We start from the raw sequence: 25,846 nt of genomic DNA on the forward strand, positions 1-25,846 counted from the left end.
TTTACTCCCCCTCCTCATCCTCCACTTACTTAAGGCCGCGGGCACACAGGGAGCGAGAGCGAGAAAGTGAGCAAGAGCAAGAGCATGAAACTTTAATACATTATAAACAATGGAGGTGGTCACACTGGCAGCGAGCAGGTAATGGCGAGAAAGCGAACTGGTAGGCGAGAAAGCGAGAAGAGTCGACGATTAACTTTTCTCGCTTTTCTCGCGCGAGATTGCTCGATCACAGACATGCATCTACATTATTTGCCGTAACTCAACTCATACACTAGATAGGACATTATGGTTAACACTGTTAAACGCAGCAGTGATTGCAGAACTCGAATATGTTTGTGAAAACTTAGTATAACAGAAACTAAATGAATAGTGACGAATTTAATGTAAATAATCACTCCGTAATGTTTATAACACATTTTACATATAGCTACCATTTGCAGCGGCTATAACACAATAACACATTTTACATATAGCTACCATTTGCAGCGGCTATGAAATGAATATTAAAATAAACAATTCCATCTTATAGAGAAAAGCCTCCTGAACACGATGGTGTATAAAGATTTCTCGTAAAACGCCAAATAAGTGTAACACGGAGCTATTTACATAAACATATCACCTCAACCCTCGCGAGCGCCGACGGGGATGGTTGCAAGGGGTGTGTATAGTGTTGCTTTGCGGGTCGCGTTGCAATGACAACCCTCGCCTCGCCTCGCTTTTCGTGTGGCCACAGAAACTCGCCTTGCTGCTCTTGCTCTAGCTCTCGCTCGCTTTCTCGCTCCCTGTGTGGCTGCGACCTTTTTAAGTGATCGGCAAGACCCAGCCAAGTGGTACCCCGCGGCGCTGTGGTCTCCGTTGCTCTGCCGAATATGGTGCAGTCGTCATGGAGATGAACAAAACGATAAAAAAATCATTCAGGCTGCTCTTTCGACACGCCTAATGCCACATTGTGTGTGTGTGTGTGTGTGAGGAAACTATTTAATTGAATTACGATAGTGCCTTCTGAAGTTACAGCCACATCAAATATGTAAAGGGAGAAAGGTTACCACCCGCCTCCATCCCCGCCCACCACCGTGCACAACCACCACTCTCATTGCCACCACCACCACCACCGCCTCCACCACCCCACTGCAACGCCACTACCACCACACCACACAACAAACACCTCGAGGCAAACTTCTGTTTTTGCCCAGATATATAAAAAAAACAATTTCTTGTCTTCCTGTTGATTAGCAATATTTTGTTGCGAAATTAATGCAAATTAGCTCGTTTAATATGTACGGGGAGTTAACTGATGCTCTGTTTGTTTACTGTTGGTTTGCTTGTTTACTGGTGGTGGTGGTGCTGGCGCTGGAAGTAGTGGCGGTGGTGGCAGCATTAGCATTATACGATCGGGTGCAGGAAAAGGAGCAACGTTTTCCTTCCATCCATTCTCAAATATATGTAACGCGCATGACACAGACTCTATTACGGAGACGAAAAATAAAGAATAACTCAATTTTACGAGGAAAGGTGAACTATACTTGAAGCCGGCACGCCCTATTTGGACTTCATGCACGGTGGTGAACACGCCCGATATTTGTGCGTGCATGTGTGTGCGATGATGTGAAAATCGGGAAGAGGAGAGTTAGCAAAGAGAGTAGTGGATGTCTAGAATAGAATAAGCAGTTTTTAACTAATACAATGGGAAGCTTCATATGGTGATTTGATAGATTTATGAATGGACATAAAAAGTGATAAAAAAGAGTTCTTAGGAGCTATCACGGGTTTGAAGACTGGCTTTTTATTCTCCTTATATCTTTGTGAGAGTATGTATGTAATAATAATAATAATAATAATAATAATAATAATAATAATAATAATAATAATAATAATAATAATAATAATAATAATAATAATAATAATAATAATAATAATAATAATAATAATAATAATAATAAATGGTTTATTCATTTGTTGGTAGCCAAAGGCTGTAAATACACAAAGTACAATAAAAAAAATTGTGATGAATAATGGGGGAAGTGGGGAAGGGTGGTTGGGATGTGTGTGTGTGTGTGTGTGTGTGTGTGTGTGTGTGTGTGTGTGTGTGTGTGTGTGTGTGTGTGTGTGTGTGTGTGTGTGTCTGTTTGTGTGTGTGTGTGTGAGTGTGTGTGTGTTTACCTAGTTGTATTTACTTAGTTGTGACATACGGGAAAAGAGTTACGCCCGCGCTGTCCCGTCTCCGTATCCTCTCTTATCCAACTTTTCCCTTAAAATCACCAACTTTTCATGTGTGTGTGTGTGTGTGTGTGTGTGTGTGTGTGTGTGTGTGTGAAGGTGTGTGTGTGTTGGGGTGGGGGGGTCATGTGATCATGGAGGTATTTATAGCCTTTACAAGTGCCGGTATAGTGCTAAGTCGGTATCTGTCCGTGCGAGCTCTGACTGGGATGAGCATACTGTGGTGTCTTATGGGGGGAGGGAGGGTGGGTAGGAGTAGGTCTCTATGGCGGGGGTTGCGGAGGAGGGACTTGCCGAATTTGGTTAGGTTTATGTGGTATCGGCCCTGAAGGGTGAGTAGATTCAGCTGGGTAAGTGCGTTCTCGTAGTTGGTGTAAGGGCTGCCGAAACTCTATCTGCAAGCCCGCTTCTGCAGTCTCTCTAGTTGGCGCTGCTGGGTCTTGTTGATGGAGGAAGCCCAAGCAGGAGAGGCGTAGAGGAGTCTGGGGAGGATGAAGGTGGTGTACAGGTCCTTGAGCGTCCTTTTGGGGGCTCCCAGTGCTTTCATGCGCCTCAACATGAAAAATTTGTAGTTACTGCTCTGATGATGGTGGTGACGTGCTTGCCCCAGCTTAGCTTGCTGTCCAAGGTAACTCCAAGTAGTTTGGTGGATTCAACCACCTGCAGCTAATGATGGCCAACCTTCAGAGCTGGCGGTGGGATGGCAGTGGTGGAGGTGTGGAGATGCATCACCACCGTCTTGTTGGTATTGATGGTGACGTGGTTGTCTTGCGTCCAGCTCTGCAGTTGGTCCAGAATGTGTTGTAGGGGCGTGTAGTCAGGGGCTGTGCACATTCTCTCTCTCTCTCTCTCTCTCTCTCTCTCTCTCTCTCTCTCTCTCTCTCTCTCTCTCTCTCTCTCTCTCTCTCTCTCTCTCTCTCTCTCTCTCTCTCTCTCTCTCTCTCTCTCTCTCTCTCTCTCTCAGTTTCAGTTGGGAGCAAGGAAAGTGAGGAAGAAGGGAAATGATAATGGAACAAAAAAAAAAAAAGTAAAGAAGAAAGGGAGGAACACGCCAGGAAGGGTCGGATAAAGGGAGAAAGTGAGGAATAAAGAAAGGATTTTCAACGTAAGGGGAAAATGTATAAAGTTGACTGGCAGGTATATGAGAGAGAGAGAGAGAGAGAGAGAGAGAGAGAGAGAGAGAGAGAGAGAGAGAGAGAGAGAGAGAGAGAGAGAGAGAGAGAGAGAGAATGTGCAGCGGCTGTTAGAGAAGAACGACCCTCAGCTGCCCCCACAGCATATGGCACCCCTGGACACGCTGGAGCACCGCCGGAACGTCGCTGCGCTGGTGGTGTTCCACAAGGCCCAGGTGCAAGGAGTACCACACCTGGCGAGGCTGAGGCTTAACCCGCGAGAGGGTGTGTGAGATACGAGAACGGTTCTCTCCAGCCACGAGCAGGTCAGGGGATGTCGAGGTCACGCGCCAGCTAGCACAAGAGGACCTTTATCTGCAGAGTGTCACGCCTGTGGAACATGTCTACTGCAACAGTGCCTACAGTGAGGGAAATGTCCACCCAGCAGGTGGAGGTGGCTGCCCACAGGTGGCGAGGAACATGCTCCACTCCAATGGTGCTGCTAAACTCACAGTGAATGTGTGATAAAATAAGTAAGGCTTTTGAAATAGTGACTCGAGAGAAAGTGTCACTTTAAGTCTTGAAAACTGCATCCGTATTTTCTGTGTCCTGTGTTTTCGTGCGCTCGCTCGTTCGCGTCGTTAACATCAATATACGGCTCCTAAAATAAGTTTAAATAAAGAGAGAGAGAGAGAGAGAGAGAGAGAGAGGGGGGGAGGGCTTGAGGAAATAAAACAGCGTTGATGGTTGTTCAGGAAAGGAAAAAGTGCATTGAGCGACAGGGAATATTCTATCATTGTGAATCTCTCTCAGGTGAAAAGCGAGGGACGGGAGGGAGTGAGGGAGGGAGAAGAAAGGACATGAAAAGTGAAGAGGTGGAGGGGGTAGCAAACGGAAGTAGGGAAAGGAGGAAAGGAAAATAAGAAAAGATAGGAAAGGAATTGAGAGAAGAGTATAATATATGAAAGACAGAAAAATACGAGAAAAAAAAGAGGAAAAAGTGGATGAGAGAATGTGCCGAGAAAGAGACAGCAGATAAATAAAGGAGAGCTCAAATAGACTAGGCGATAAAAGATTTAGCCTTTGTAGTTTCTTTCCGAAATAAAAGGCTGCGTTTGTGTGTGTGTGTGTGTGTGTGTGTGTGTGTGTGTGTGTGTGTGTGTGTGTGTGTGTGTGTGTGTGTGTGTGTGCATAAGTGTGTGTGTGTGTGTGTGTGCATAAGTGTGTGTGTGTGTGTGTGTGTGTGTGTGTGTGTGTGTGTGTGTGTGTGTGTGTGTGTGTGTGTGTGTGTGTGTGTGTGTGTGTGTGTGTGTGTGTGTGTGTGTGTGTGTGTGTTTGCAATATCTCTCTTTAGCTTTTTTTTTGTATTACAAAGAGGAAAAAAATGCACAAATGTTTGTAATATTAACCTTACATTTGTGATTATATTCATGATTCGCGTGACGGGCATATCTTAATATATCCAATAATTAATACTATCCTTCCGTAATGGAATCATTAAAAACTATAATTTACATCATTCCTTGTACCCACTTTCTTCTCAACTAGGGTCTTACATAACCTCCCTTTTCCTCGCGATGCAGCCCACCATCCACCTCCTCCCGGCTTCTCCATCATCGGCGGCAGACAATATTGATTTTTTCATAAAGTTTCCTAAGTGTCTTCCGGAGGTTACTAATAGATGCGCCTGTGCAAGACGCTGCAAAATAAATAATAGGGAATATAGCAGGTAACCGTGTAGTGATTAAGCTTGATAATTATATTATTTTTGGGGTGCTAAAAGGCTAACTTGAATAAGAAAGATTTTAACCTAATTATTTGGGTCACCACATTGCCTCTTAGTCATTAACTCCCCCAAACCCAAAAACCCTCTAACCATGCACTATATCATGAACGCTGATCATGCACCTGAATCTTTTCCATGGCATACTTTCTGAATTCATCTGACAAGAAAGCGTGTAATTCAGGGTAATGTTAGGGTCACCCTTCTAAAATAATGGCAACCCAGACTTTACAATCACAGCAGAGCTTAACTAATAGCGCCGGAACACGTGGGTAATTTCAGTCTCAGCTCCCATGTGGAGGCTTGGGACATCGGCACAACTTGATGTCCTAAATCAGCTTCCTCGAGGCTGGGCGTTCTGTGCCGTCTCCGCCAGTTCTTCTCCCCCGCACAGTTGCTGTCCATTTACAGGGGCTTGTCTGCCCTCGTATGGAGTATGCATCTCATGTGTGGGGGTGCTCCACCCTCACAGCTCTCCTGGAGAGAGTGGAGTCTAAGGCTCTTCGTCTCATCAGCTCTCCTCCTCATACTGAAAGTCTTCTACCTCTTAAAGTCCGCCGCCATGTTGCCTCTCTTTCTATTTTCTATCGATAATTTCATGCTGACTGCTCTTCTGAACTTGCTAACTGCATACCTTCCCTCCTCCCGCGGCCCCGCTGCACACGACTTTCTACTCATGCTTATCCCTATACTGTCCAAAGCCCTTATGCTAGAGTTAACCAGCATCATTCTTTCATCCCTTACACTGGTAAACTCTGGAACAGCCTTCCTTCGTCTATATTTCCTCCTGCCTTTGACTTGAATTCTTTCAAGAAGAGTGTATCAAGACTCCTCTCCTCCCGAAATTGACCTCTCTTTTGGCCGCTGATAACTTTTGTCTCTGTAGGAACAGCGATTAGCGGGCTTTTTTTTTACACCTTTTTTTTGTTGACCTTGAGCTGTTTCTTTAGCTGTTAAAAAAATCGATTTAGGTCATTCGAATAGTTTTTGCATTCCGCCAGTAAACTTACTTTAATTTGCAGTTTATCTCGATCAGTCCAGGCCAGCTGGTCGGAAAATGGGCTTCTACCGTTCGAGTTGTGTTCCTTCTCCACGATTCACGAAACCGTTTCTATTTCGAATTTGTTTCATCCCTCGCATGTATCAGACTGCCGAGGATGCAAGGCTTTGCTGTTCTCTATTTTGGTTTCTCTTCCCTTTACGGAAGTTCACGCACTGACTCACAAAAAAAATGTGGTCTGTCACACATTCGGCATCCGGGGGTTCAGTATTTATAATAATAATTTTAAAAATGATAATAATAATAATAATAATAATAATAATGAAAATAATAATAATAATAATAATAATAATAATAATAATAATAATGATAATAAAAATAATAATAATAATAATAATAATAATAATAATAATAATAATAATAATAATAATAATAATGATAATAATAATAATAATAATAATAATAATAATAATAATAATAATAATAATATTAATAATAATAATAATAATAATAATAATAATAATGAAAGAAACGTAAATTTCGGGAGGAGAGGTGTCCTGATACCCTCCTCTTGAAAGAGTTCAAGTCGTAGGCAGGAGGAAATACAGATGAAGGAAGATTGTTCCAGAGTTAACCAGCGTAAGGGATGAAAGAGTGAAGATGCTGGTTAACTCTTGCAGAAGGTGTTTGGACAGTATAGGGATGAGCATGAGTAGAAAGTCGTGTGCAGCGGGGCAGCAGGAGGGGGGGAGGCATGCAGTTAGCAAGTTCAGAAGAGCAGTCAGCGTGGAAATATCAATACAGATAAAAAGAGAGGCAACATCGCGACGGAATTTAAGAGGTAGAAGACTATCAGTAGGAGGAGGAGAGCTGATGAGACGAAGAGCCTTAGACTCCACTCTGTACAGAAGAGCTGTGTGAGTGGAGCCCCCCCACACGTGAGATGCATACTCCATACGAGGGCGGACAAGGCCCCTGTATATGGATAGCAACTGCGCGGGGGAGAAGAACTGGCGGAGACGATGCAGAACGCCCAACCTCGAGGAAGCTGATTTAGCGAGAGAGGAGATGTGAAGTTTCCAGTTGAGATTTTGAGTTAAGGATAGACCGAGGATGTTAAGTGTTGAAGATGGTGACAGCTGAGTGTTGTCAAAGAATAGGGGATAGGTGTTTGGAAGATTGTGTCGAGATGATAGGTGGGGAAATTGAGTTTTTGAGGCATTGAAGGACACAAGGTTCCTTCTGCCCCAATCAGAAATGATAGCAAGGTCTGAGGTTAAGCGTTCTGCAGCCTCCAGTCTGGAGTCGTGTACTTCCTGTTGGGATGGCCTTCTATTGAAAAAAGTTGAATAATGTAGAGTGGAGTCGTCGGCGTATGAGTGGACAGGACAGTTTGTTAAGGAAAGAAGATCACTGATGAATAACAGGAAGAGAGTGAGTGATAGGACAGAGCCCTGTGGAACACCACTGTTGATAGGTTTAGGGGAAGAACAGTGACCGTCTACCACCGCAGAGATAGAACGACCGGAAAGGAAACTGGAGATAAAGGAACAGAGAGAGGGATATAATCCGAAAGAGGGCAGTTTGGAAAGAAAAGACCAGTAGAACGCCCCTTGCGGAACCCATACTGGCGATCAGATAGAAAGTTATAAGTGGAAAGGTGCTTTTGAATCTTCCGGTTAAGGACTGATTCAAAAGCTTTAGATAGACAGGAAAGTAAAGCTATAGGGCGGTAGTTTGAGGGATCGGAACGGTCACCCTTCTTAGGACCAGGCTGTATAAAGGCATACTTCCAGCAGGAAGAAAAGGTAGATGTTTATAGGCAGAGACGAAAGAGTTTGACCAGGCAGGGTGTCAGCACGGAAGCACAGATTATAAGGACAATAGGAGACACTCCATCAGGTAGGTCCATAAGCCTTCTGAGAGTTGAGGCCAGAGAGGGCATATAAAACATTTGGAAGAATCTTTATAACAGGCATAAAGGAGTCAGAGGGGGGATGAGTAGGAGGAATATGCCCAGAATCGTCCAGGGTGGCGTTCTTGCAGCCTTAGAGACAGATGAGACGGCAGCGCTGCCGTCAGGGTTAAGGAGAGGAGGGAAAGAGGAAGAAGTGAAATTGGAGGAGATATTTTTGGCTAGATGCCAGAAGTCACGGGAAGAATTAGAAGAAGCAAGGTGTTGACATTTTCTATTGATAAAAGAAGTTTTGGTAAGTCGGAGAATAGATTTGGCACGATTCCGGGCTGAAAGGTAAAGGTCAAAGTTACCGGGAGTTCGAAGGCTCTGGAACCTTTTGTGAGCTGCCTCTCTATCTTTAATAGCACGAGAACAAGCATGATTAAACCAAGGCTTTTTAGCATGAGGAGTACAGAAAGAACGTGAAATGTATGCCTCCATTCCAGAGACAATCACCTCTGTGATGCCCTGGGCACACACAGAGGGGTCTCTCTCCTGGAATACAGAAATAAGGTTATGATCGGAGGAGCCCAACGGAGATGACAGTTTGACAGAGTAAGCATAAGGATTAGAGGTAAGGAAGAGGTCTAGAATGTTGGGCCTGTCTCCAAGACGGTCAGGAATACGAGTAGGGTGTTGAAACAACTGCTCTAGGTCGTTGAGGAGAGCAAAGTTGTAGGCTTGTTCACCAGGCTGGTCAGTGAAAGAGGATGAAAGCCAAAGCTGGTGGTGAACATTGAAATCTCCCAAGATGGAGATTTCAGCGAAGGGAGAGTGAGTCAAGATGTGCTCCACTTTAGAGTTCAAATAGTCAAATAATTTTACATAGTTAGAAAAGTTAGGTGAGAGATAAACAGCACAGATGTATTTAGTAATAGAATGACAATGAAGTCTTAGCCAGATGGTGGGACATTCAGAAGAGTCAAGGTCATGGGCACGAAAGCAAGTGATGTCGTTGCGCACGTAGGTGCAACATCCAGCTTTGGATTGAAATTTAGGATAGAGATAGTAGGAGGGAACAGAGTAGAGGTTGCTGTCAATAGCCTCAAAACCTGTGTTTCGGTGAGGAAGAGAAGGTGAGGTTTAGAGGAGGAGAGATGGTGTTCCACAGGACGAAAATTAGAACGAAGACAGCGAATGTTGCAGAAATTGATAAGGAGGAGTTCGAGGAGTTATAAGGACACCTCTCAAGTCGGCAGCCAAAAGGGGAGTCCTCCCTGGGGGAATTTATGGTTCCCCCCCCCCCCCCAGGCGGGGACTCCGAGGCAGTATTATTTTTCGCCAATTTGAATTTTTAATTTTGGGAAAAGGTTTGTGTGTTGTGTGAATGTAGTGTGGTGTAGAAAGAGAGAGGAACTGTCTTTAGAGAGCATGCTGAACTGCTCTCTGGTGTTGATGAGACAAAAGGGAAACGGTTAGTGAGGACATGGGAAGGGTCTTTGAAGGGTTTCAGCACCCTCCTCGCTTCCCATATATCCTCACCGGGAGTAGCTCACGCCCGTTCAGTAGGTGTCTTCCTACCTACTCCTCTTGGCCAACTGGTTAGAGCGCTGCGCTATCAGGCTTCACGGTCTGACAGGGCGGCGGTTCGAGCCCGCTCAGGCCGGATTATTTCCGTTGACTAGGAGTGGTTACTTTTCCCCCTTGAGCAAGGGGGATGGGGTGTGTGGTGTGTGAGGTCCTGGCAGTACCCATAGATCGACGATAAAGAGCACTTGCTCATGTCGGTAGGTACCTGCTGGCGACTACGAGTCCAACACGTGGTCAGGCCGTAGTGAATTACACACACACACACACACACACACACACACACACACACACACACACACACACACACACACACACTTGATCTAGCAATGATGAATTACAACTCCCTGACAAACACACACCTGTCGTGATGAAGACCTGGTCGCCGGGCAGCCGGTGTGAGGTGAGTGAGTTGTTGAACACCCACGAGTACCTTACCGCGGACGGCGCCGCCTCCACCTGGCACGTCACGTTCACCTGCTGCCCCAGCCCTGCTGCCAGCACCCGCGCCGCCCCGCCCGCCGCGCAAACCGGAGCGTCTGGGGGATAAAGAACATTCTGGTGAAGGGATGCGGCGGCAGTAGTGATGGTGGTGGTGGTGGCCTTCAGCATTGCTTCTGTGGTGCTTGCAGTTGGTGGAAACTTTGGTTAGTGGTGGTGTCGATGGTGGCACTGATGATTTTTTATAGCTATCGTACTTACGGTGAAATTTATCTGAGATGGTACTATTAAAGTAACGGTACTGCTGTTAATAATGTTGGTGTGGTGTTTATAGCGAAGATGAGGGGAAGGAAGGGGTACATTGGTGCTTAGGGTAAAAAAAAAGGATAATACGCAACGGTGAGTAGCTTGCCGCCTATTGGCTGGTAGCCATACAAAAAAAAATATATATTTAACAAAAACGTTAACATACGTCCAAACGAAAAAGCACAGAATTATTCCCTGGAGTTCACGCCCCGAGCCCCTCCATGCGGCGACCAGCACACGCAGGGGTCAGCGAGGAGGAGCTGAGCCTCACGGGACTCCCAGTGCGAGGCGCGTAATCCTTATACGAAGACATTCACTCCGAATAGCGGATAAAAGGGAAGGCTGAATAACACTGAAGGATGAAATATGGAGGAGGTAAATTCCAGGTAATGTTACATGGAGCCAAGGGTGTAGCAAGAAAGGATAGCAGAGAGGGAAGAGGGAAAGAAAGGGTTACCTCCTCCCCCCTTTCTCCCTGAATACACCATTTCACTTCCCCTTGCACATTCTGAATGACGATAAACACCAAACGAACGATACTGAAGAATAAAATATGAAGGATTCTCTCTCTCTCTCTCTCTCTCTCTCTCTCTCTCTCTCTCTCTCTCTCTCTCTCTCTCTCTCTCTCTCTCTCTCTCTCTCACACACACACACACACACACACACACACACACACGGCCCGGTAGCTCAGTGGATAGAACGTCTGCCTCACAACCAGAAGGACCGGGGTTCGATTCCCCGGCCGGGTGAAGATAAGTTGGATTTATCTTATTTCACGTGTAGCCCCTGTTCACCTAGCAGTGAGTAGATACGCGACGTCAGGCAAGGAGTTATGACCTCGTTGTCGCGGTGTGTTGTGTGTGAGTGGTCTCAGTCCTACCCAAAGATCGGTACTATGAGCTCTGTGGTCCTCCGTAGGGGAACGGCTGGCTTTCTCGACCAGGAGTTGAATTACACACACACACACACACGCACACACGTACACACACACACACACACACACACACACACACACACACACACACACACACCGATGCATGTACATAGATTGAATATATGAATGCATTTTGTTTCTCTTAATATATATATATATATATATATATATATATATATATATATATATATATATATATATATATATATATATATATATATATATATATATATAACATACTATTTTGATGGGCATCTGTTGGAGGTTAAAGTTCCGATTCAGTTTTAGATAATTATTTACTTTTATGATATTTCTTAACAAAAAGTATAACGAGGCTGTCCGTCTGGTTCCACCACGATTATTCTTCTATTTGTTGGTGGAAGTTTTGTTGAATTAGTTGTTGCTTCTGTTAAGGATTGTTTTGGTTGTTTGTGTGAAACATCCGGTCTTCAGTGTCGTTATGCTGAATGCATAATTGTCAGGTTTTACGACACATAACACAAACATACTCCTACTCTCTCTCTCTCTCTCTCTCTCTCTCTCTCTCTCTCTCTCTCTCTCTCTCTCTCTCTCTCTCTCTCACACACACACACACACACTCACACACTCATTCTATCACTTACTCACCCAATATCAAGAACTCAGGAAAAGAAAGGAAATAAGTAAAAAAAAAAAAAAAAAAAGAAAGAAAGAATGGAGGAGGGAGGAAGGCAAGAAAGCAGGAAATGGTGATGGTGCATAGCAAGAAGAATAAAATAAGAGGTACCGACATAACATCTCAGAGACACTAATCGATAAAAGAACAGATGATAAATGACCAGGAAGGAGAGTAAAAAAATGAAGAAGATTATCTACCATCGTACAAAATTGACATAATAACGTACGCAAATCTTATGCAATAAACGACCAAAGATAAAAGAAAAAAATAATCATATACCACCGCAGCAAAAGAGAAACGTTAACTTATACATTATAATGGAAGTAGAAAGTAAAGTGCAATATTAGAAAGACCACAGAACACTGAAATTAACCAACAAAGAAATACTGGGAAAATAATAAACACACACCAAACAAATGACTTCCCTCTCCTAAATAACAATAGGAACATGAGGAGAGAGAGAGAGAGAGAGAGAGAGAGAGAGAGCAGCTCAAGAGAGAGAGACAGAAAAACAACAATAAAAAAAGAGAGAGAGAGCTTCTAAAAAAGAATCAAAAGAGGTGGCCGAAAGAGAGGTCAGTTTCGGGTTTTTTTTTTTTTTTTATAACAAAGGAGACAGCTCAAGGGCACAAAAAAAAAACAATAATAAAAAAAAGCCCGCTACTCGCTGCTCCCTGCAAAGAATCAAAATAGGTGGCCGAAAGAGAGGTCAATTTCGGGAGTAGAGTTGTCCTGATACCCTCCTTTTGAAAGAGTTCAAGTCGTATGCAGGCGGAAATAGAGATGATGGAAGACTGTTCCAGAGTTTACCAGCGTGAGATATGAAAGAGTGAAGATGCTGGTTAATTCTTGCATAAGGGGTTTGGACAGTTTAGGGATGAACATGAGTAGAAGGTCGTGTGCAGCGGGGCCGCGGGAGGGGGGGAGGCATGCAGTTAGCAAGTTCAGAAGAGCAGTCAGCGTGAAAATATCGATAGAAGATAGAAAGAGAGGCAACATCGCGGCGGAATTTAAGAGGTAGAAGACTATCAGTAGAAGGAGGAGAGGTGTCCTGATACCCTTCTCATGAAAGAGTCAAGGTCATGGGCACGAGAGCAAGTGATGTCGTTGCGCACGTAGGCGCAACATCCACCTTTAGATTGAAATTTAGGATAGAGATAGTAGGAGGGAACAGAGTAGAGGTTGCTGTCAGTAGCCTCAGAAACCTGTGTTTCGGTGAGGAAGAGAAGATGAGGTTTAGAGGAGGAGAGATGGTGTTCCACAGAATGAAAATTAGAACGAAGACCACGAATGTTGCAGAAATTGATAAGGAGGTTCGAGGAGTTATCAGGACACCTCTTGTTGGATAAGTACAGCAAAGTAGTGTTTAATGAACCGAAAAAGAACGAAAAAAGAAGAAAAAAAACAGCCCACCGCTGCCTCTTCGCTCACAAGCTGATTCGCCGCTTCGTCTGAATATTTCCCAGTCCTTCGGGTAATTGCAAAACAGTTGGTTTCTTGAGTCGAAGATGGACGCGGGTTATGGGCGGTGAAACTCTCCCAGCCCGGCCCAGCTAATGTCCCCCCCCCCGCCCTCCTCTCTATACTCCCCTCTGTGCCAACCGTTTTTCTCTGTCCGCGCCCTTCAGTCGACCTTACTTCACTAGAATGTGCTCATGATATACAATACCATCCCGTCCCCAACCCATTCCTCTCCTCTCCCCTTACCCTCCTTCACTGCCCTTGTTTTCACTAAACTATGAATCCGTCTCCTCAAAGCTGATTTCTCTACTCCTTCTCTCTTCCCCTTTCTTCATATCCTCCGCACCCTTCAATACCCTTCGCTTTCCTCTCCCTTCCTCATCCCTATTAGCCTCCCTCCACGCCCTACGCTGCCCTTTCATTCATTTCCCTTCTTTTCGTATTGGCTCGTCGATCCACATCTTGCTCCGCAGCATTACCCTTCACACAGATAAATTGCACGGAAAAATAACGCAGAAAATTTACGTTTACTATTTTCCGGTATTTGATTCAGCCCTGACGTCGTTTTTTCCCCGCCTCTCCTCTCGCCGGTTTTCAACACCTCGTCGGCTAAACTCATATAACATTTCAGCGCAGCAGCGTATGTTTCCTCGTGAACGGTGATGAACTTATACTGCGCATCAAATTCGCGCGAGCTGGACGCTTTGCAGACATTGCCCCATTACTTACTGGACGCCCGCCGTGGCACAGCTAAGACACAAAGTAGCCGGTCCTCCCTCTACGAACGGGGTTTTCTTTATATTTTGTAGATTTAAAACAATTCCATTCATATAAATAAATATACTATTCTTTACCTATACGCGTAAAAAAGGTACAGGTACGTTGCATCTATTTACCTGTTCTCCAGCTGCAGTCTCATTTGTGTTTGTTTATATTTTGTAGATGAAAGGGTCACTACAATAATTCCTGCTGGAATCACATGATGCCTATCTTTTACACACCTGAGTAAGAAACACCGATATGATACATCAATATTATGTCCTTTGAGTATATGCTATACTATATAATATATTCTATAGGTGAATAATAAAAAAAAAATACTTGAAATGCTTTGTGGGGATCGGGTAATACGGATTCACTCTCATGCAGCAAGGCAAGAAAAAATGTCTCTATTTACATGTTTTCCGCTGCAACATTATTACTTCCTTCGTCGTATAATAAATATCCAGCAATATTTTGCAACTGCATCGTATAACATAAATCTCCTTAGCATATCCTGGTAAAAAAAGTGCCAATTTACACCAATTACCGGTCACTCAGCAGCATCCTTGTGTTTTCCTTTATTTTTAGAAACGCAAACGTTTTGCTATTTTTTCCAGTCTATCACGTACACATTCACGTAGAAAACAGTCAAGATACACCAATGTACTGGTTTACCTATGATTTTTCATGTATATATGAAGAAGAACGCTGTGAAGTATTTCACATTTCTTACTACATGAAATTATTTCGTTACAAATCTGGAAAGAAAAGATAGTCATAGCAACTACCTATGGGATCGATAATGACAGTCATTTTTTGTAAATTTAGAAAAGAAGAAAAGCGCTCCGCTATATTTAATAATTGTAGCACATAACATATTTTTATTTATATTGATTATCAGGATGAGAAATTGACATGCAAGACACGCGTCAAGGTCATTCAGTCCGGCCATGAGGCGGTGGCTGAATGGATAGCGTGACGGCGCCGCGTTCAGGACGACGCGAGTTCAATCCCCGCCCGGTGCCACCAAGCTGGGATTTTTCAGCCGCCGCCGAGTGGCTTAAAACTACCCACATGCTGACCAGAAGATCACCTATCAACCCGGACTCTAGAATCTAGGATTAAAGATGAGCTCCGGGAAGGTAGCATGAGCCAATGCAGGTGGCACCACTGTAAAATCTCGCCTGCGCCAGAACGGGCTGGGCCGACCACCAGGCCCCACCGGGAAGAAGCCTTGGGCCGACCATCAGGATCCACCGGGAAGAAGCCTACCGGCGCAATAGGCCACGACGTAAACACACACACACACACACACACACACACACACACACACACACACACACACATACAAATACACAATCCTCAGGCACATATCCTTATCACCTTCATTAACCTTTAAAGTAATTCCACTTCTGTAGAGGCAACTTGTATTTCTCTTCCTCTTCATTTGGTAACCTTCCTTTCGTTCTCCTTTAACTTTACCTCTATATCTACTTGCACACTAAACCTCCTCCTATTCTTTCTTTTCCTCGTCCTCCTCCTCCTCCTCCTCCTCCTCCTCATCTGGCCCACCTGCCCCAGTCCTCGTAACAACGCAGCAGGACTGTCTCTCTGTTCTCTCCGGGGGGATTGATGGGGGGTTAGCTTGGTGGTTGGGGCTGTACAATGGGCAATAGAGTGGTGGTGGATGACGTCAAGAACTTGGATGACCTGGGTGAGGATGGACGAGATTGAACAAGATGTAGTGGAGTAGGGATGGGTAAGGAGGCGATATGTGAGGGGTGAAGGGGGTAGTATGTAAGCGAGCTGGATCGGGAGGGGTGGGAAGGGATATGGAGAGAGAAGAGGATGGGGAAGGGGAAGCGAAGGAGGTGAGGTGAAACGAGTAGGATGGGGAGTGCGGATAGGAGAGATGGGGAAGGGATTTATTGGTGGGAACGGGCGGGGCGGAGAATGGTGGGAGTGAGGGGAGGAGGGAAGTGAGACGGAGCTGGGTAGTTGCAGGGTGATGGGGTCCAGCAGAAGACGCCGAGGGTGCGGATATTACATGAGGTCGTAAATCCGGCTGGAGATTACCCGAGATTTATCAGAGACGGAGCCGACTTAACCATTCCTTTCCGTAACCCATGGACAGTGTGTGTGTGTGTGTGTGTGTGTGTGTGAGAGAGAGAGAGAGAGAGATTTTAGGCTACTCTGACTACAAAAAACGGTGGAAAGAAAGCGTAAACGGAAAGTCATCAGATAGGAGTCTCCACAATGACGGAGACTCAAACAGGAGGGAGAGGAAGGGAGGAAAAAAATGAGGGGAGGGAGGGAGAGACCAGGGAGAGATGGGTGAGTGAGCCAGAAAAACCTGAAGGAAGGGTGAGACGGGTGGGAAAGGGAGGAAAATGTAGTGGGAGAGGAGGGAGGAATGGGGAAGGTAGATAAACGTGAAAGGGGGAGAGAAAAAGGAAAGGGGGGGGGGGGAATTAGGCCTTATTACCTGATGTGACGGGTCTGATATTTACAAAGAACACAAATAAAATGGATTGACACCCACAACCATCATCCCCGTGGTCCACCATCACCACCATCACCGCCGCCATCGCTGCCATCACCATCACCACCATCACAACTACTGCAACCTCTCTAAACACTGCCTCTACTATCAACACCTCACCTGTTGCAGAGACAAATTACAGAGTTGAAGTGTATACTCAACTGTTTTCCTTCCCCCATTACCTCAGTGCTGGATTCGGAGGAAACATGGAAACATGGAAACATGGACTAGCAAGCGGCAGAAAGCCTGTTGGCTCATTACTAGGCTGCCTGCGTTCAGTGATTTAATCAATCCGTTTGCCATAGGAGTGGCTTGCAGGGAAGGATTAAAGCACTTGTGTACCTACTTTTGGATACGTTCAGTTCACTCCCGTTGCAGCAAAGTGGCGATCAATGCGTTTCTTGAATGAGTTGATGCTCTCTGCGCTAACCACTTCTGCAGGGAGGCTGTTCCAGTGGCGAACAACCCTATTCGAGAAATAACTCCTGCCAATGTCGGTATGGCATCGCTTTGCTTGAATTGTTTTTCCGTTGTTTCTTGTTCTCATGTTAGTTTGTAGCGTGAAGAGTATGGAGTGATCAACGTTGCTGAGCTTGTTCAGGTACTTAAAGACTTGTATCATGTCATGAGGAGGAGGAGGAGGAGGAGGAGCATATGTAGGAACACAAAGAAAGAACGAACAACAGCAGACCTGATGGTCCTTACGAGGCTGTTTGTGACAAGCTACACTAACTATCTAATCAAGGGTGAAAGATGAATAACAGCAATGGCGAAGGCTCCTCCCCACCCCCCCATCCCTCCAGCCAAAGCTGGCAGGAAAGGAAAAAGAACCATGCAGCATGGAAAAACTACATGGAAATTATGTAGGAAAGAGGAAAGAACTACCATTACTGCTACCACTAACCTGGCGATAAAAACGGACAAGGACACAAATATTCGAAAGAACTTAACGTTATTACGACAATGAGTAATATCTTAGTTGCTGGTTGGATTCAAAATACTTGTCTAATCTATTCTTGAAGGCCGTAACTGTTGTACTATCAACGATATCACAGAGTAGAGAATTCAAAACATTAACGACTCGATTGAAGAAGTGTTTGGCTTCGTGCGACGAAAATCTTTTACCACTTATCTTGAAATTGTTATTTCTTCTTGTATTTGATCTATCAATTGTAAAGTAATCTTCTGCATTAATATAACTGAATCCTTTAAACATTTCAAACATTTCTGTTAGATCGCCTTGCGTTTTTCGTTTTGATAGGCTGAATATATTTACTTCATTAAGCCTTTGTTCACAAGATACAATTCTCAATCTAGGAATCATTTTTGTTATTCTCCGTTGAACCCGTTCTAAGTTTTCTACGTCTTTTCTGTAATGGGTAGACCAAAATTGTACAAAGTACTCTAGATGGGGTCGAGCCACCGAATTATACAGTTTTAATATTACTTTTCTTCCGATTTATTATGAAAGACCCGTCCGATAAAGCCAACCAATTTGTATGCGGTTTTAAATACCTCTGGACAATGCTGAATGGGCTTTAAATCGCTTGATATAGTGATTCCAAGATCCTTTTCTTTACTTACTTCAAAAAGTTGTTGGCCATTCATTACATACTGAACGCGATTGTTATTGTTTCCGATGTGTAACACTTTACATTTGTTAACATTAAATTTCATTTGCCATTGATTGACCTAACGTGCAAGTCAATTTAGATATGATTATAATGCTTCTTCGTCGAGTGTCGTAGTTATCTTACTAGCGATTTTTGAGTCATCCGCAAAATTTGATATTTTACAAGTGAGCCCATCATCGATATCATTAACATATATTAAGAAGAGCATGGGACCAAGCACTGACCCTTGAGGTACGCCGCTTCTGACATCGAGCCAGTTAGATGAAACACCGTTTAGAACTACTCTGTTTCCGCTCAGAGAGCCAGTCCACAAGCCAATTGTAAATGTTACCAGAGATACCGTGCGCTAATAGTTTTCTGAGCAACCGTTTGTGGGGAACCTTATCAAATGCCTTTTGAAAATCCAGATATATGATATCTACTGATCTGCTTCTATCGAATACCTCAAAAAATATAATGAACAAAATCAAGTAAGTTAGTTAAACACGAACGTTTACTACGGAAACCATGTTGCGAATCATTAACTATATTATTTTCTTCGAAGAATTTCACCATATTGTCGCGAATGATCGTCTCCATTAACTTACAAACAATTGATGTCAGGCTAATTGGTCGATAATTTCCTGGATGAGACTTGTACCCCTTTTTGAATATTGGTGTGACATTTGCTAGTTTCCAATCTGACGGAACTTTTCCAGCAGTTAAAGATTTATTGAATAAGATAGAGCAGTGCTGTCCAAACTTTTTCGACTATTGTACCCTTTATTACATTCTCCCACTGTTACGAACCCCCTATGGCTGACTAAAGTCAATTATATATATCATATTTGCATTACATTACATTACATTTACGTACACGTACAAAACGCGTCCTTCCTAGGTAACCAACCGTCCCTCCCTCTCTCTTTTCCTTCATAGAACATGGGAAGTTTCTGCTGTGTGTGTGTGTGTGTGTGTGTGTGTTCATCGTCTTTTCACGTACCCCTTTGATCTATGCTGTGTACCCCGAGGGGTACGCGGACCCCAGTTTGGACAACACTGAGATAGAGAGTGGTTTACAAATTTGATGTTTTATTTCTTTTAAAATTCTAGCGGTAATTTTGTCTGGGCCAGAAGCTTTGCTTACTTTAATCTTTTCAGTTCTGCTTAAAATGTCACTTTCTACGATGAGCACGCCATTTAAAATCTTTTCGGTCCTTCTGACCTCCGGCGGTTGAGGTGATAAACAATCTTCGTCGGTAAATACGGATGCGAAAAAGTTATTTAGGATTGTAGCCATTTCATTTTCATCGTTCGTGTGGATACCATTTTGATTTGCAAGCGGTTCGTCCGATACTACAAATGAGTGATTTTTTTTTTATTATTTACATAGCTAAAAAATCTTTAGGATTATATTTACTTGTTTCCGCTATATATTCAAGATTTTTTTTTTTGCATCGTTTTATTAATTTCTTGGTTTCGCGGCGAATTTTGTCCAACTCTAGTTTGTCAGTCTCACTCTGGGTTGATATGTATCTACTGCAGTCGCGTTTTTTTTAAGAGAAAGGCTATTTTTAATTTCGTTATTCCACCATTTGGATTTCTTCTTTATAGTTGAACGTCTGTTACGATAGGGTACGCATATGCTTATGGCATTGTTCAATATTGTAGTGAAGGGCTCCCACGATTTATCAATATATGTTTCCGTCGAAATTACAGTCCAGTCAGAATTACTTAAAATTGATCGGAGTCTTACGAAACTCGCTCTCTGATAATCTGGATTCTTTTCTTTACTAGGCATTACTTTACTTTCATTCATCTTGATGCTGAATGTGATTATTCGGTGATCGCAAAAAACTAAAAACTGGACCAACATTTACTTCGTTAACTAGATCATCTGTCGTTAATAAGATAAGGTCAAGTATATTATTTTCCCGAGTCGGTTCTTGAACATGTTAATGTAAATCACTTTCTAATAAATGTGTGTACAGGTCGAGCCCTGTATAAGAATTCAACGGTTCGCCCCATCTTTTCACTGGCAAGTTAAAGTCCCCCACAATTACTGCCTCGCAACTGCTACTTCTTTCTTATATTAATTCACTTAATGCGTGGTCGATATCAAGAGTCTGCCCTTGCAGTCTATAGATTAGCCCAACTACTATTTTACGACGTCTTATTTTTAATTTCAATGAAGACCGTGTCCACAGTGGTTATAATAACTGTTTTCTCGGATACTGGATGGAGAGAGTTGTGGATAGTCTCAAACTCATCCTCCATGGTGTCTGTCAGCACCTGGAACCTATTGAAGGTAGCGTGGGTTAGTAAATGTTTCATTGCCTGCTTCGGTTTTGCTCCATTCCTTTCAGGTTGGAACCCGTCATCCTGTGAGCCTGTGAGGCAGGCTGGGAGTTTGCCTGTGAGGCAGGCTGGGAGTTTGCCTGTGAGGCAGGCTGGGGGTTAGCCTGTGAGGCAGACTGGGGGTCAGCCTGTGAGGCAGGCTGGGAGTTAACCTATGAGGCAGGTAACGCGTCCTCCCGTGAAGCAGGAGGGTTGTTTAGAGGGGGCACAGTCTCGGTGGAGGGCTTCTCCACCATCGATAGTGGAGTCACTGCTACTGGAGGAGAAGGAGGAGGAGTGCGACGACGACGAGGAAAAGTATGTCGAAAAATATTTAAAAATGGCGCGACGATGATGATGACAAAAAATGTAAAAAGCAGAACGAAAAAGAGAAAAAAGAGAGTGGATTAGAGATAGAGAAAAAAAAACGTAAAATAATACAATCAGAAATTAATGAGAGGAAAAAGAAGGCTTAGGAGAGAAAAGAACAAGTGGGAAAAAGAAGCTGGTAACAGCGGTGGTTACGACAACTTAAAGAAAGGAGAAACAAAGGGAAGCAAAGCAGCAGGAGAAAGTACGACGAGGATAAAAAAAATGGGGAAGAAGAGAAGGAAAAGAAAAATACGAAAGGAAGACGATTAGGGGAAGGAGGAGAGGGAGAAGGAACAGGAAATGGAAGAGTAGGAAAAGGAGGCGAAGGGGTAGGTAGAGATACAACATGAGGAGGTGGAGCGGGTGGGAAAGGAGAATGAGGAGAATGGGCAGGAACATGAGGAGGAAAAAATGGCCGACTACATGGAATCAGAGCCAGAAATACCAAGACCAACTGTGGCGATGAGACCTCCATGTCGTTCAATTTACCTCGGCGGCGCATCCCACAGAGAGCTGCAGATAATTCATTTTACACCCCTTGCTCACGGCGGTGTGTGTGTGTGGGGGGGGGAGGGGAGAAGGACGGCAGCGGGAGGTTCTAGGCTGTGGAGATAGTGGAGGTAGTGCGGACGAAGGCAGTGGATGTGGAGCTGGGAGGGAGACAAAATGAGGAAGAGAGGTCGACAGCGGGACCATGTGGTGGTGTTGGAGGGAAATGAAATGCGAAGAGAGGTGTTGGTGATGGTGGCAATGTGGTGGTGATGGTGGGGATGTGGTGATGGGGGTGGTGACGTGGTGATGTGGTGGTGATGGTGGGGGATGTGATGGTGGTGGTGAAGATGTTGTGGGGATGTGGTGGTAGTGGGGGGATGTGTTGGTGGTGGGGATGTGGTGGTGGTGGGGATGTGGTGATGGTGGGGATGTGGTGGTGATGTGGTTGTGGAGGGGGAAGTTGGTAGGTGTGATGTTGGGGTGGTGGGGGGGATGTGGTGGTGGTGGAGGAATTTGGTAGTGGTGATGTGGTGGTGGGGGGGGGATGTGGTGGTGGGGGGGATGTGGTGGTATTGGGGGGATGTGGTGGTGGTGGTGACGTGGTGGGGATGTGGCGATGGTGGGGAAGTAGAGGTGGTGGGGATGTGGTGGTGGTTGGGATGTGGTGGTGGTGGTGATGTGGTGGTGGTGGGGATGTGGTGGTGGTGGGGATGTGGTGGTGGTGGGGATGTGGTGGGGGTGATGTGGTGATGAAGGGGATGTGGTGGTGGTGGGGATGTACTGGTGGTGGGGATGCGGTGGTGGTAGGGATGTGGTGGTAGTGGTGGGGATGTGGCGGTGGTGGGGATGTAGTGGTGGTGGGGATGTGGTGGTGGTAGGGATGTGGTGGTGGTGGGGATGTGGTATTGGTGGGGATGTGGTGGCGATGTGGATGTGATGGTGGTGGGGATGTGGTGGCAGTGGGGATGTCGTGGTGGTGGTGATGTGGTGGTAGTGGTGGGGATGTGGTGGTGGTGGGGATGTGGTGGTGGTGGGGATGTGGTGGTGGTGGGGATGTGGTGGTGGTGGCGATGTGGTGGTGGTGGGGGGTTGTGGTGTGGTTGTGGTGGTGGGGGGGATGTTGTGGTGGTGGGGTTGTGGTGGTGGTGGGGATGTGGTGGTGGTGGGGATGTGGTGGTGGTGGGGATGTGGTGGTGGTGGGGATGTGGTGGTGGTGGGGATGTGGGTGTGGGGGGATGTGGTGGTGGGGATGTGGTTGTGTTGGGGTTGTGGTGGTGGGGGGGGTGTGGTGGTTGTGTGGATGTGGTGGTGGTGGGGTTGTGGTGGTGGTGGGGCTGTGATGGTGGTGGTGGTGGGGATGTGGGTGGTGGTGGGATGTGGTGGTGGTGGGACGTGGTGGTGGTGGTGTTGTGGTGGTGGTGGTGGGGATGTGGTGGTGGTAGGGATGTGTGGTGGTGGTGGGGATGTGGTGGTGGTGGGGATGCGGTCGCGGTGTGGATGTGGTGGTGGTGGGGGTGTGGTGGTGGTGGGGAGGTTGTGGTGGTGGGGGTGATATAGTGGTGGTGGGGATGTGGTGGTGGTGGGGATTGGGGATGTGGTGGTGGTGGGGATGTGGTGGTGGTGGGGGGTGGTGGTGGGGGTGGTGGGGGTGTGGTGGTGGTGGGGATGTGGTGGTGGTGGGGATGTGGTGGTGGTGGGGATGTGGTGGTGGTGGGGATGTGATGGTGGTGGTGGTGGGGATGTGGTGGTGGTGGGGATTGGGGATGTGGTGGTGGTGGGGATGTAGTGGTGGTGGTGGTGGTGGGGATGTGGTGGTGGTGGGGATATAGTGGTGGTGGTCGGGATGTGGTGGTGGTGGGGGTGTGGTGGTGGTGGGGACGTGGTGGTGGTGGGGATGTGGTGGTGGTGGGGATGTGGTGGTGGTGGGGATGTGGTGGTGGTGGGGATGTTGTGGTGGTGGGGATGTGGTGGTGGTCGGGCTGGGGGGGTGGTGGGGATGAGGTGGTGGTGGTGGTGGGGTGGTGGTGGGGTTGTGGTGGTGGTGGGGATGTGATGGTGGTGGTGGTGGGGATGTGGTGGTGGTGGGGATGTGGTGGTGGTTGTGAGGATGAGGTGGTGGTGGAGGGGAGGTGGGGGTGGTGGGGATGTGGTGGTGGTGGGGATGTGGTGGTGGTGGGGGTGTTGTGGTGGTGGGGATGTGGTGGTGGTAGGGATGTGGTGGTGGTGGGGATGAGGTGGTGGTGGAGGTGTGGTGGTGGTGGGGATGTGGTGGTGGTGAGGATGTGATGGTGGTAGTGGTGGGGATGTGGTGGTGGTGGGGATTGGGGATGTGGTGGTGGTGGGGATGTAGTGGTGGTGGTGGGGATGGGGTGGTGGTGGGGTTTTGGTGGTGGTGGGGATGTGGTGGTGGTGGGGGTGTGGTGGTGGTGGGGATGGTGTGGTGGTGGGGATGCGGTCGCGGTGTGGATGTGGTGGTGGTGGTGGGGTTGTGGTGGTGGTGTGGATGTGGTGGTGGTGGTGGTGATGTGGTGGTGGGGATGTGGTGACGGTAAGGATATGGTGGTGGGGATGTGGTGGTGGTGGTGGTGGAGATGTGGTGGTGGTGGGGATGTGGTGGGGTGTGGAAGTGGTGGGGATATGATGGTGGTGGGGTGGTAGTGATGGGGGGGATGTGGTGGCGGTGGGGATGTGGTGGTGGTGGTGGGGATGTGGTGGTGGTGGGGATTTCGTGGTGGTGGGGATGTGGTGGTGGTGGGGATATGGTGGTGGTGGGGATGTGGTGGTGGTGGGGGTGAGCTTGGGGTGGTGGTGGGGTGGTGGGGGTGGGGGTGTGGTGGTGGTGGGGGTGTTTTGGTGGTGGTGGGGATGTGGTGGTGGTGGCGATGTGGTGGTGGTGGGGATGTGGTGGTGGTGGGGATGTTGTGGTGGTGGGGATGTGGTGGTGGTGGGGATGTGGTGGTGGTGGGGCTGTGATGGTGGTGGTGGTGGGGATGTGGTGGTGGTGGGGGATATGTGGTCGTGGTGGGAATGTGGTGGTGGGGGACATGTTGTGGTGGTGGGGATGTGGTGGTGGTGGGGATGTGGTGGCGGGGGATATGTGGTGGTGGTGGGGATGTGTGGGTGGTGGGGATATGGTGGTCGGGGGATGTGGTAGGGGGATGTGGTGGGGGAGGATATGGCGGTGGGGGGATGTGGTGGGGGGGATGTGGCGGTGGGGGGATGTGGTGATGGTAAGGATATGGTGGTGGGGATGTGGTGGTGGTGGTTGGGATGTGGTGGCGATGGGATGTGGTGGTGATGGGGAGTGGTGGTGGTGGGGATGTGGTGGTGGGAGTAGGGATGTGGTGGTGGTGGGGATGTGGTGGGGGTGATGCAGCGAATGTGGGGATGTGGTGGTGGCAGGGATGTGGTGTTGGTAGGTATGTGGGGGTGGTGGGGTTGTGGTAGTGGTTGGCATGTGGTGGTGATGGTGATGTGAGGGTGGTGGGGATGTGGTGGTGGTTGGGATGCGGCGGTTGTTGAGATAGGGTTGTGGTTGGGGGGGGGTGATGTTGTGGTGATGATGGGGATGTGGTGATAAGGCGATGTGCCTCCTCAACACTCACAGTTGACGTGGAGGGTAAGCGGGGGACTGTGGGCGTTCCCCTCGGCGTTGGAGGCGGAGCAGGTGTATGGCCCCGCCTGGTGCCTGGTGATGCCGCGCAGAGCCAGGCTGTTACCGCTGAGCAGGATGCCTTCCGTGGGGTGGTGCAGGATGGCCTGGCTCTGGGGAAGCGGAAGGAAAGGAGGTCAAGAGAAGATGGAGTTATATTGAGACAGAATCAAATAAAGAAAAAGGTTGTAAAAGTGACGCCGTTTATTACCTATAACAGGACATATAATCAATTTGGCAATGGTTTTTAAATTCTATAATCTAATGTACAGTTTGAACTCTTTTAGCTGCATAGTGCTCCCTCAGTGCTTAGCCACTGAGGAAGAGTGAAGAAAAATACAAATGGGTCATAAATCACTACGCCACAATAGTATACAATCCATTAATGGACTGGGACCGACCATACGCGTGTGCTACCTGAAAGTCTACCGCGCCAGGGTTAAGTTTGCCATCTACTTCAGATGAATTCAAGGCTAACCTCTCGCCGGACCTTTTCTCAGTACAAGCGAGCGGTTATTACTCATCGAGTAAACCAAACATTCCGGTTTCATACTTTAGTCTGACAGGTAGCATAACATTTCGACACATGATAATTTAAGTTGACCCAAAGAATAGTATTTGAGGCTTTGATACCTTCAACAAGAGTGAATAGTGAATATGTGAGATAACATTGGAGACAG

At 46.5% G+C, this 25,846-nt stretch overlaps 1 protein-coding gene across 1 annotated transcript in view; it reads right to left on the reverse strand.

The window, feature by feature from the left end:
* Nucleotides 1–3,683: 3,683 nt before the first annotated feature.
* The window catches only part of LOC126995289 (kin of IRRE-like protein 2), a 251,711-nt gene continuing 229,548 nt past the window's right edge, over nucleotides 3,684–25,846 (reverse strand). Inside the window, exons 9-11 of the mRNA XM_050854778.1 lie at nucleotides 25,120–25,279; nucleotides 9,959–10,135; nucleotides 3,684–3,787 (exon numbers count right to left, since the gene is read on the reverse strand). Coding sequence (XP_050710735.1) covers nucleotides 3,684–3,787; nucleotides 9,959–10,135; nucleotides 25,120–25,279 — 441 coding nt within the window. The remainder of the gene's footprint in view (nucleotides 3,788–9,958; nucleotides 10,136–25,119; nucleotides 25,280–25,846) is intronic.

This window comes from Eriocheir sinensis, chromosome 7 (assembly GCF_024679095.1).
Source record: "Eriocheir sinensis breed Jianghai 21 chromosome 7, ASM2467909v1, whole genome shotgun sequence".
Taxonomy (NCBI): domain Eukaryota; kingdom Metazoa; phylum Arthropoda; class Malacostraca; order Decapoda; family Varunidae; genus Eriocheir; species Eriocheir sinensis.